The sequence below is a fragment of the Hydra viridissima genome, unplaced genomic scaffold, assembly GCF_058129835.1.
Source record: "Hydra viridissima isolate aposymbiotic clone 2 unplaced genomic scaffold, HvirCarnegie_v1 scaffold_2, whole genome shotgun sequence".
Classification (NCBI taxonomy): Eukaryota; Metazoa; Cnidaria; class Hydrozoa; order Anthoathecata; family Hydridae; genus Hydra; species Hydra viridissima.
In genome coordinates this window covers 1222501-1235000 of record NW_028324301.1, presented here as the reverse complement: position 1 = coordinate 1235000, position 12500 = coordinate 1222501, and the positions used below count along the sequence as shown (strand labels likewise).

Sequence of the window (12500 nt, the reverse complement as noted above, 5' to 3'; positions counted from 1 at the left end):
CTTAAATTTGTTAGCAAAAAAGTTATAAAATATAAAATAATAAACAAACTACAAAAGTAATAACACTCTACTAACTGCATTATAAAAGTAATAACACTATAATAGTGTAATTACTTTTATAACGCACTTATAACTTTTATAATTCATCCTTAGTTGAAACAACATAAGTAATCCCAAATTTTAATTGAAGTAGAAAAGCAACTTTTTATTGATTGATTTTTAAATAAGGGCTCGTTTTTACGGACTGTTAGTAACTTTTTATAATAATTTGCTTCTTGAAAACAAAGTAAAGGGACCAGGATAAGTCATGGGCTCAACATATATGCTGCAGCTCTTGTTCGGTTGAAAAGAGCATGGTTGAAAAATAAAAAAAGATCTTTATTAAGAAACAAATTTCCAAAAGTAAGTGATGTAAAAGTTAAAGAGGGCATTTTTGTTGGGCCAAAAATACGTCATCTTATGAAGGATCCTGTATTTGACGAAGTTTTTGAAGGGGCCAGAAATGGAAACTTGGGAAGCTCTTAAGAGAGTGATTTGTGGATTTTTAGGCAACAAACGAGATTATAACTATATTCAATTGGTAACAGTACTTCTGCAAAAATACCATCAACTTGGATGTAACATGTTCCTCAAGATTCATTTCCTCCACTCACACCTAGACCTCTTCCCTCCTAATTGTGGAGCTGTTAGTGATGAACAAGGGGAAGGTTTCACCAAGTTATTTCTGTAATGGAACAAAGATATTAGCGCTGTTGGAATGAGGCTATGCTTGCGGATTACTGTTGGTTTGTGTGTAGGGATGCTCTAAAACTAATCTACAAAAGGAAAGCAAAAAGATCACGATCTCGTGATCATGACTTCTTTGTTTAAAACTGTTAGAATATATTTGTAATAAAAAAAAAAACCAAATGTACTTTAAATGTTGTTAGAATATGTAAATTATATGTCATATTGCTCTGTTGCAAATTAACTGAAATTAAAATTTATTGCTATTCTATATTTCAGAAACTAGAGCTAATAAAAAAGTTTTATTGTCATTTTCTTTTTTCTCAGCCCAAAATTAGTATAATTTGAATAAAATTGTTAAAGATACACACACAAAAAAATTTTTTGTTGCCCAGTGTCATTTGACACTGGATGACTGTCAAGGAATCTGCAAACTGAATTTTAAATGTAGCAAACATTAAGCTATATCAATTTTTTTTTATTTTTTATGACCAGAAATGTATTGTGCAACAAATTATGTGTGAAATTATATACAAAGTACAGAAAATAGCAATCACTACCATTTTTTACACATATTTATATATTATTTACATTTTTGTGTTACAGAGAAAGCACTTTTTAGAACTGAGTTCCATGATTGAACAACTTAAGTTTCAACAACATAAGACATGCATCTTGCTCATTTTGTTGAACTAGATTTGTTTCCAAAGAGGTTTAGAAACAATTTCAAACTTTCTTAGTAATAACAAATTACTTTGGTGCTAAATACTGCAATTTCACAACTACAAACAAAGTAGACCTACCTTTTTCACCATGTAAATATAAAGCTTGTTATAAAATATCACAGAACATATACCAAGGCATGTCAATATTGTACCAATTAAAACAAAGATTCCAAGTTTTACATTTGAAGAGCAACATTTCTTGTTATCATCTTTTTCTGTAGACATTTTTCTTTTAACACAATTTTTAATATTTACAAGCTAAATAAAAAATAGATATCTAAAATACATACATTAAAACCAGTTACAATTGTTACTGAAAACATCAGAAAGAAAAAGTATTTGTAAAATATTTTGCAAACTTTAAAAAATGAACTTTTCATCCCTAAGTAAAGGTAAAAATTATTTCAAAGCTTGAAAAATTCTACAAATTAAAGTTTCTTCTTTTTTATCATTAACAAGCTGATGATTAAAAAAAAGTTTTCTTTTATTCCTGTCTAAACATATATTTAATAATATATTGCATTTGAAAACAAACAAATGCAGTTTAAAAGATGCAGTTTAATATAAAAATATATTTTCACTAGTGCTAAGACGTATTATTGAAAGGAAAAACTTAGGTTCCTCAACATTTTTTCTCTTGTGACATCTTGGGTCTGACTCAGAATTCACTTTAAAAAAAACTTTAAAAAATGAACCTTTCATGCCTAAATAAAGGTAAAAATTATTTCAAAGATTAAAAAATTCTACAAAACTGTTTAAAAATTCTTTTACTCTATCATTAACAAACTGATGATGTCAGGCACCTCTACAAGACAGCAGCATCTGAATATCACCCTATATCCAAAAGTCTCAATGACCCTGCCACCAGTGACCACACTGATATTCCTAGTGAAGTTATTTCAACTTGCCAACCTTCCCATTTATTGGATAAATATTCTTGTCGAAGCCTTTAGGTTGTTACTCATATATCTCTCTCAAAAAGTTCCACGAGGTTTTAAAAGGTTTCTATAACACGTTTTCCGGAGAGGCAAAGAGTTGGACTTGTGTAAAATCAAAGCACTATATGTACCACATATACACATACATACTACATATACACATTATTAGTACATATACTACAATATATACTACAGCAAAGTTAGAGTGCTTAAAGGCAAATTTCCTCTTTCAAAAAGTGAACACTTGTGCATAACTTGACTAAATTTATCTGTATTTAAATTCCAGCACCATTCAACTTGGTTTTGACTATATTTGTTTAATAAGGATGACATGTTGCAGATTGAACAATTTACATTGTTTGCCACTAATCAATGCCTAGCTTCATATTGCCAAACAGAGAAATCATCAATGAACTTTGAAAACTTTGCCACTAATCAATGCCTAGCTTCATATTGCCAAACAGAGAAATCATCAATGAACTTTGTGGTATTCTCAAATAGAATTTGTGTTGCATGTAAAACATTTTTTCAAAGTTTCAGCAAACTAGTTACATGTAAAAGTTTTTTAGTTAGGGTTTTTGAAGTTAGCATTTGGAAGGTTTTACCCGAAGTGTCAAGTCTCTACTTACGACTCTAGGTAAGGACGAAAAAGATATTTAAATTCTTCAAAGTAAGAATTCTGAACAAACTTAACAACTTTTATAATGAAAAGATCAACCAACATGTAGCGCCTGGAAATACAACAATCTCGTATTTAACCAATTCGGCGCTACTCCACTTTCTCCCCCCCCCCCCCCCCCCCCCCTAATTTTATGATTGATTCTGATAGAGAATTTTATGCTGATTAAGAATCGTATAAAAACATGGGTCTCAAAATCAACGGAAAGTGCTCTAATCTGATGTCGAAAGTACAAAAATATACCACAAATCGCTAATATTCGCCATCTTGAAAAGTGATTTTTTTTTGTTTAAAAGTTATCCTTTCAAAGTATCAACAGCCTGGTTTTTATTTTTTATATAAAAGATTTCGAATAAAAGAACAAAGAACCGGTGCGTTAAGTTTCATAATCAGGTGTATTGACCGCATTTTTTTTCTCTTACCAGGTAATGAAATTCAATGGCATTTACTCTTATCGCGTCAGAAAGCCCTTTTTTATTACTCCATGAAAGTTTGTCTTTCCAATTAATTTTTTTCTTTAATAACAAAAAAAAAAAAATAACCGAAAAAATAATCGTAAATTCTGTTACAAAACTAAATTTCATAAGAAGGAATCGCAATTTCGCAAGAGCGACACGTTTTATAACTTTATAACTCGATCGTCTGCCTGATAGCTCTGGAAAGAACTTACGCGTCTATATTAGCCATTCCAGACGATTTTTTTATAATTCAAATAAACATATACAATGATTCTTACGTCGCGAAAATAAAAATAAAAAACGTCATAAAATATGCGAAGGAATATAGATATATATATACATAATTTCTGTATACAAATCCTTAGAATCTATTCTTCAAAAAAACATAAATAAATACTTGTTATAAAAAGAGAAAAGAAAATAAAAAGAAAATTTCGTGTTTTTTGTCAAACGTCAGATGTTTTTCGTTGAGCCGTGGAATCGCTATCTATATTAAACCAGAAAAAGTTCCTTATAGTAAAAACCAGGCTGGCAATGTTTTGCGGTTAAAAACAATATCAACCGTAAAGTTAGTGAATTCAAGATGGCGAATATTAGCGATTTGTGGTATATTTTTGTACTTTCAACATCAGATTAGAGCACTTTCCGTTGATTTTGAGACCCATGTTTTTATACGATTCTTAATCAGCATAAAATTCTCTATCAGAATCAATCATAAAATTAGGGGGGGGGAGAAAGTGGAGTAGCGCCACCAATTCTCCAGAAGAACTGGTTAAACTACGAGCTTTCCAATAAATAATTATACAGTACGACAAACCTTTAAATATAAAACTTAGGGTTTTATTTTAAATCAAAAAGTAATTTTCAAAAATCAGAAAGTAAAAATGTTAAAAGTATTTATCTTATGAAAGACCAAGCTGTTGTAAACAGACTTTCGCGTTGTAAACACGTGTACTAAATTTATATTTGTATCCTTTATACAGTTCTACTTAATATTCTTTTAGAAATATGAAATATGTATCGGCAATATTTATTAGGTGACACAAAGTGTATACGAACAATAGTGTTGTTTAAAGAACACGTGAGCTGTTCAAAAAATGTAAAACATTTTGCAGATCAAGTAATTGGTTGTTATAGTAATTGAAACGCACACATTTGCGCGCGAACTTATATCGTCTTAATACCCTTCATATTGATGTTTTTCAAACTCTATTAACCTTTTCCCTTATTCCGATATAAAATTTATGCGTGTGCAAAAATGTTAGGAAAAATTTAAACAAACTTTATTTTAATAGTGATTTCATCGAGATTTACCAAGCAATTCCAAAGATTTACTAGGCAATAGTATTGAACCAATACCATTAGTATTTTCTTTAACGTCTATTTAAAGTGATAAAAGCGAATTACATAGCTTTCTGCTGAATTGTTTTACAAAATGGAGACAAAAAGTTCAATGACATTAGCTGAATTTTGAATCTGGATTTTCGAATCTTTTCTTTATTAGCTAAGAAATTTCTAAACAATATAGTTTTACAAAAGGCATGATTTAAATCAAACAATACCAGAAAACAGCATATGTCTGTATATATATATATATATATATATATATATATATATATATATATATATATATATATATATATATATATATATATATATATTTTACTAGTGTAACAATTTTTTTAAATCACGAATGTTACGTTTTTCACACTCGTAATTTTTTTTAAAAAAAATTACGAATGTTAAAGCTTCGTATTTGTCAAAATTTAAACAAGACCAACGCGTGTGTGCTCAAAAGATTCGTGAAGGATTACTACCATAAATCTTATTCTAACTGTCTATATTCTTAAGTCTAAAAAAAAAAAAATCTTATTGCAGCCCAAACCAAAATTTTTTTCAATCTTGTGAGAATAAACTATATTCCTTTGTTGTACAAATTACAAATTTGTGACAGTTTCAGAGACTTTTATAATATTTTTTCGTAAGATAAGTAACTTATATTTGCCCAGATACCTTACAGAACAAGCTTTGAATCGTGTCTTGACTAATTGCTATATTCTCTAATACTAATAAAAGATCAAGAGATATATTGAAAGCAAGCTCAACAAATAAAACTCCAGTATTCAACAAATAAGCTCCAATAAAGCTTAGTGTTTCAAAAGAAGCGAGTCAAATAATTAAAAATAAAAGACATTAGCCAATTATCTTCGAGAAAAAAAAGCAATTATAGAGAAATTTGAAATTACAGCACAATTAGCAAGTCAGCAACTAGAATCGTGGATTGAGCAGAAAAACATTTTTTGTGAAACTCAAAAGGAGAAAAGAGCAGCACAAGAAAAGAGAAAAAATCTTGAACCAAAAAAAAAAGTTTAAAGCTTTTGCAACACCGTACACTTGGAATCTTTCCAAAAAACAAAATGTTGCACTTTGCTTTTTGTCGTTGTCTCAAGCAAACCACTCAAGTCGCTGATTACATGATATTGACCGAAGAAACAGTTTTTTGTGTATGCTGTAAAATTTAGGTTTTCGGACGCGTTTTGCTTGCGACAACGAAGTATTGTTTTCGGATATTAAAGCAGTTTAAGGAACTCAAAGAAAGATGATTTTTGCGACTTCATCAGAAAAAATGGAATGGCAGTAGCAGTTTTTGGACGCCTTTTGATGAAATCATGTAATTTATTCAATTTTATCTCATTCAGTTTTTTAAAGTTAAGTTTTTACTGCCCATATACTTGTCATCATAATTATTTAGGGTCTATTATTTGTAAATGAAAACCCTTTATTATATCAGCAAGTTTTTTAATGATAAAAATTTTCCTGATATTGTATATCGAAATCGTTGATTTTCGAGGACAACAAATTGATTTATCACAAAAACGACGTTAACAAGTTAATAAAAATGAGTGAAAGCATAAAGTTTTAGTCGAAAAAATCGCTTACCTAAAGAAAAAAAAAAGAGTTAGTAAAAGCATAAAGTTTTAGTTGAAAAAATCGCTCACCTAAAGAAAAAAAATTTCCAAACCAATATTCTGAGCTGCGTTTTGCGTCAAAAAAAAAAAAGTTAAGAAAACAAAAATTTAACAAACAACACGTTATTTGTTTAAAATAAAGATTTTGAAATTCAAGATGGAATAAGCTTACGAGAAAAGAAAACTCAAAGTTGATCCTCAATAACATTTTGTGTTTCTTTTTTGAACAAGGTGGTTGTGTTAAAAGTAATGATAAAATTTGATTAAAGAAGTCCATAAGATTTAACTTTTTTTTTGGTAATTGATGTGAAGCTGTGTGTTCTTCTTTTATTATGGTCTTTTTAAAATAAAAATCAATGATTGTAAGTTTGTTGGCAACTAAAAAAGTAACTAAAAAGCAAAAAAAAAACTAAAAAAAAAGCAAACTAACTAATCGAGATGGGGGATCAACATAAGTTAACTATTTATAATGTATAAATAGTTAACTTCCCCCCCCCCCCCCCATCTCGATTAGTTAAAAAAGATTATCGCCCCACCCACCCACCCACGATGATCATATGACTAAAAAAAACCTTGACGTATTTGATAAAGAAAAAACTAACTAAAAAACAAAAAAAAACTTAAAAAAGGCAAACTAACTAATCGAGAGGGAAAATAAAATGTTAACTAGTTATAAAGTCTAATTAGTTAACACAATGATATATAATAAATAGATATCTAACTTCACATAAATTCCGTAAGAAAATGTGAAACAAGTTTTTGAAGGTTGTAAAGCCGGTAGCCGCAGCAAAGAAGAAAAATTTCTGGAGATGTTTTGTTTTATTTTTGCTATTCGTTTTTCCGTAATATCCGTTAACCAATCAGATGCTGGTGGCAAAACAAGTTATTATCCAATCATATGCTGGTGGCAAAAAAAATTTGCTTCACTTTTTTTTGGAAGTTAGACATCTAGTTAATATATATCATTGAGTTAACATGATGTCCCTATCGATTAATTTGTCAGTTTTTCTTTTTTTTAGTGTTTTTTTTTTTTTAACTATTATGGATTAGACTTCGGATACGGAGCTCTTCGAAACTCCGCCGCATCAGGAAGAATGTACGATTCTAGAAATGACCCCACATCCGTCGATTACGACGGTCTTCGATCTAACAACACAAGAAGAATGTACAATCAACACAAGAAGAATGTACAATCACTCAGGATTACGACGCTTACACGTAGCAGCCCACCGCCAGATTGCAGCGGGTATTCTCGACAGTCAGACGGTGGAGTTAATCCTGGATGGGCTGACGCCTCACACCGAAGAGGTAAAAACCAAGAGTATGTCACTTTTGAAAGAATATTTACTGATCAGGCCTTCTTTAGAGCATTCCTTATTGTTTAAAATGTCTCAATTCCACCAGGAGATGAGGCTGTGGAAAGGCCTTGGGTTATCGGCAACCTAGATAGAGCTATTGACACAACACCTCAGTCGGTGCAATGGTTGCAAACTAGATTTGGCGAAGTTGTCCGCACTTCTAGCCATTATGGATGCCGAAAATCTCAGCCTAATACCCACGTTTATCTCAAGTCCGTGTGTGACGTTTCCTGCAAGTGCCCATATTCTTATAGATACTTGTTTAGAGCATATTTTAAGGAATTCAGTAATTGGTAGTCCTGCTACACCTGCCGGATCGCTAAAGAGAAAGGGGACACCTCTAAATGTATTGACTGCAGATGTGGTATCACCATCATACCGATCAAAGACCCCGACCATGAGGAGCGGGCTCTCACCTACATTAACAGTTGGTCAATTGAGACGACGCCAGTCGAGGATCCGTACCGCCATATAGCAAGCATGATCAGTTCGTCAAGCACTGCTTCCAGTGTGTCTCGTTTCACCAAAGCCAGTGGAAGAATGAATCCAATCTCTCAGGATTGGTTTCCCCCCAACAAAAAACAGCTTAATGCTAAACCTTTTAAAAATGGTAAGATGGCGTTTTATGAACGTATCGTGCAGTTGGGTATATATAATTCTCATTTATTTGCATTGAAGCTTGCCGATGACGAGGAGTTGCAGGCGCTACAGCAGTTTCTCCCCCCTTCCCCTTTTTTTATGATTGATTATGATAGAAAATTTTATGCTGATTCAGAAAAATATAAAAACATAGACCTGAAAATTAACGGAAAGTGCTCTAATTCGAAGTCAAAGTTATAAAAAATCCCACTAAAAACCCTAATATTCGCCATTTTGAGAATAATAAGTTAATGATCTTTGCGATCCTAATGTAATGAATGTACTTAAAAATTTATTTGAAGGAAATGTAAATTTAAAGACGCAGATAAAGTATGGTCCTTATGTTTCATTACCTAAAAGATCGGTGTTTGTGACAATGAATGGTCGCCGGAGGATGTTACTAAGCATATGTCATCTAAATATCACGCTATTGCTAATCGCGCGCATTTATATGTTATGAATAAAGCTTTGGAAGATAGATTTGTTGAAGGTTCTATAACTTTATGGAAGAAAAGCATTCAACGTATGTCTGCTATTATTTGGCAGTTACACGCTCGGACCTCTGGACCTCATCTTGATAGTGGCAGTTATTTATTAGGAATGGTTAATCAAAGTCTTATATCTTTTGCAGAAGAATTACGCATTAAATTTAAATGAAATATATTATTAAAAATCATTTAAATCTCCTTTATTTAATTTTACAAATTGTTCTTTTATTGTTAGTTCTTTATCTTTTTCTATTACTGTAACTGGTGTTGCTGATACTAGATATCTTGATACATATGGTATCCATATTCTGTCCCAACCATTGAAGTTGGCGTAAGCTGCGTTTGCGCTCCATTCTACTATTTTCATAGATATGTAATGATGATTTACCATATTTATTCTTGTCATGTCGCTTTCTATATCCTGGTATGAGAACTCATATCTTAAACTTTGTAGTACTTCTATTTCATGTTCTATTTCTAATATAGCATATATTCTTATTGGTTGTGTATTGTCGTCGTTCATCAATACTTCTGGTTTTAAACATATTGGTAACATTACATTACTGTCTGACTAATTTTCATTGTCTTGATTTCTCCATATCGTTTTCCCTGATGCATGATTAGTATCATTAATTTTGTTTATATATCCGTACCAATCTACCGCGTTTTTGTTTAAATTATCAGTAAGTTGTATTTATTTAAATCGCCCGTGTTTGTGTAGTTTCCATCTATTCTTCCTAATGCAAATCCTGTTGCCCATATAGCGTCTTCTTTAAAGGATCCTTTTTGATAATCGAATCTTGAGCATCCGAAGAATTGATATAGTAAATTAGTGTCATTTGGTATTGCTTCGTACGGTCCCTCTATTAATTCTCTTAAACCCCGTTTTTGACTATTTCTTGAACATTTCCAACGAAAGTCTAAAATATCTCCTGTATGTAAATATTTTTCTGCTAAGAACCACGCATCACCACATACCTTTATCATCACCATATGCCCCGATAGCTTCTTGTGTTTCTGTATATGTCATATACGCTGCAACCATTTTTTATAGACGCATGTAAAATTTAGCGGATTTATAGTGTTACAGTGGTAATAAAATTGTTCTAACGGTACTTTTGAATAAGTATATGTAAGAAAACAATGATCCATTATGCATCTGATTATTAATTGTCTTTATTGTATTAAAATAATTAAATTTTTAATATTCACGTGGCAATTTTCTATAGACGCACTAAAGTTTTTACGAGTTTTGTCGCAAATTTCTTATATTCTGTAGTATTTTTTATTTTGTGAGTCAAAATTAAGTTAAACTTAACCAAATGCCGAAAGGAAAGGTCCTTATCAATATTGAAAAAGGTCAAATATTGGCTTATCATCGAGAAAAAGTTCTAAATCGAGAAATTGCTAGAAGATTGAGGAGATCAGATTACGTTATCCGTAATTTCTTGAAAAATCCAACAGATTATGCAATAATCAAGAGGAAACCATAGAAATCTAAGGTTTCAGGCCGTGAAAAACGTAGAGTTATTCAACTCGCATCAAATTCATCAAAAAGTTTTTAAAAAATTTAAGTCAGGTTTAAATGTTTGGAAGGAGACGATTAAGAAAGTTCTTAAAGACAGCCCACACATTGTAAGATCAAAAATGAATAAAGCACCAAGTTTGAAGCCCGTTCACAAACAGAAACGGATGGAATTCGCCCGCAAAAACTTGGCACGCGATTGGGAACAAGTAAGAAATTTTAGATTAAATTCTCATGAATATGTAAGATGTCTAAATAGCTGAATATTTTTGTTTTCAATACCAAATGATTTTTTTGGACGAGAAAAAGTTTAATCTTGACGGGCCTGATGGTTTTAGTGGCTACTGGCGTGATATGAGGAGAGAACCCAAATATATTTCGACAAGGAATTTTTGTGGTGGATCTTTGATGGTTTGGCTTGGGTTTTGTGCAACAGGAAAGTTAAATTTAGCATTTACATCTTGCAAAATGAAAAGTTCTGAATACATTAATGTGCTAAATTGATGTTTGATTCCATTTAAAAACAAATATCGACACAAAAAGTTTGTTTTTCAACAAGATAACGCCAGCATTCACACTAGTAACGAGACTAAAGCTTGGTTCGAAGCTAAAAAAATTGAGCAAATGTGGTGGCCTGCTCACAGTCCAGATTTGAATCCTGTTAAAAACATGTTGGGAATCATTGTAAGACGTATCTATGCTGACCAGAAGCAATATAACTCTGTGGGAGAGCTAAAAGTAGCGGTATTAGAATGCTGGGAGGATATGGAGCCAAAGTGCTGGAAAACTTGGTGGGAAGTATGTCTAAACGAATTTATCAAGTAATTGAGCGCAAAGGATTTCCAATGGTGTACTAAAAATGTGATAAAAACATTTTTTTGGATAGTTTTGTTAAAATATGTAACTGCGTCTATAGAAAATAGTCAGCTATCTTTTGAATTTAATTCATTTATGATTGACCTCTTTTAAAATTTGATATTATTTTTTGATAATTTTCATTATTTTTTGATTTATAATTTATTGAAATACACTTTAAAAATAAAGTTAAGTACGTTTTTAAGACATAATCCACATGCGCCTATAGAAAATGGTCGCAGTGTATAATGATACTTGTGGTAATTCTTCCAATATTTGATCTTCATTTTGTAACCATGCTTTACTCCAACCCGCTCTTTCTGATTCTGAACTAAATGCACTTTGTTTTGGCAGTAATGGGTACCCTGGTTTTATGTATTTCATTACTACATTGTTGAAGGAGACTGGTAATGAGAAATTTCCTGCTGCTTTTGGTATTTCGGCGTTATTTCTGCATCTTTTTATATATACGTGCGCGGCTTTAGGTTTCCACGCTGCTGCATTAGTTAACAATTTCATAATGTTTACTTGACTGTGACATGCTACTAAAAATTCCCATGGTATATTTGAGAAGAATCCTTCGTTTATTGCTCCCACTGATCTCAAAATATAACTGGATTGTAAGCGGCAGTGGTGTCTACTTACAATTTTGACAAATTTTATATTTTCAATTTTTGTAGCAAGATACCAGATAGTTACATGCTGCATGAACTATTAGTTAAGTACTGTGAGTACACACAACTCAGGGGTTCCTTCTAAAATTATTTAATAGTAAAGTTAGGCAGGGAAGGGAGGGGATGGGGAAATGGGTTAGGCAGGGGGAGGTAGGGGGAGGGCCCGCTTTAAGACCGTTAGTTTTTGAAGTATTAGTTTTTTTTCATCAATTACGTCAACCTCCCATTTGCAGATGTTACTATCACGTGACTATCTTCCAATCATATATCGGCACGTGACTAGTACTCAATCCCCAGATACACATATATGAGCCGCTCAGAAGCCAATGCGGTTAAGTCCATTTTTTGATATATACTGATTTTTGGAAATTTTGATGAAATAAATAATAATCTTCTTAGTTATTAAAGGATTTACTCGTTGGTTACTTTATACACTTTTCTAATTAAATTAATAAACCAACAATTT

General features: G+C 31.6%; 2 protein-coding genes across 2 annotated transcripts in view; both read right to left on the bottom strand.

Annotated features, from left to right (window-relative positions):
* LOC145182846 (lysosome membrane protein 2-like) overlaps nucleotides 1-6605 on the bottom strand; it is a 39096-nt gene extending 32491 nt beyond the window's left edge. The window contains exons 1-2 of the mRNA XM_090078383.1: nucleotides 6526-6605; nucleotides 1530-1709 (exon numbers count right to left, since the gene is read on the bottom strand). Coding sequence (XP_089934509.1) covers nucleotides 1530-1676 — 147 coding nt within the window. The 5' untranslated portion in view covers nucleotides 1677-1709; nucleotides 6526-6605. The remainder of the gene's footprint in view (nucleotides 1-1529; nucleotides 1710-6525) is intronic.
* LOC145193210 (uncharacterized) overlaps nucleotides 1-12500 on the bottom strand; it is a 145863-nt gene that overhangs the window by 83154 nt on the left and 50209 nt on the right. The window lies entirely within an intron of this gene.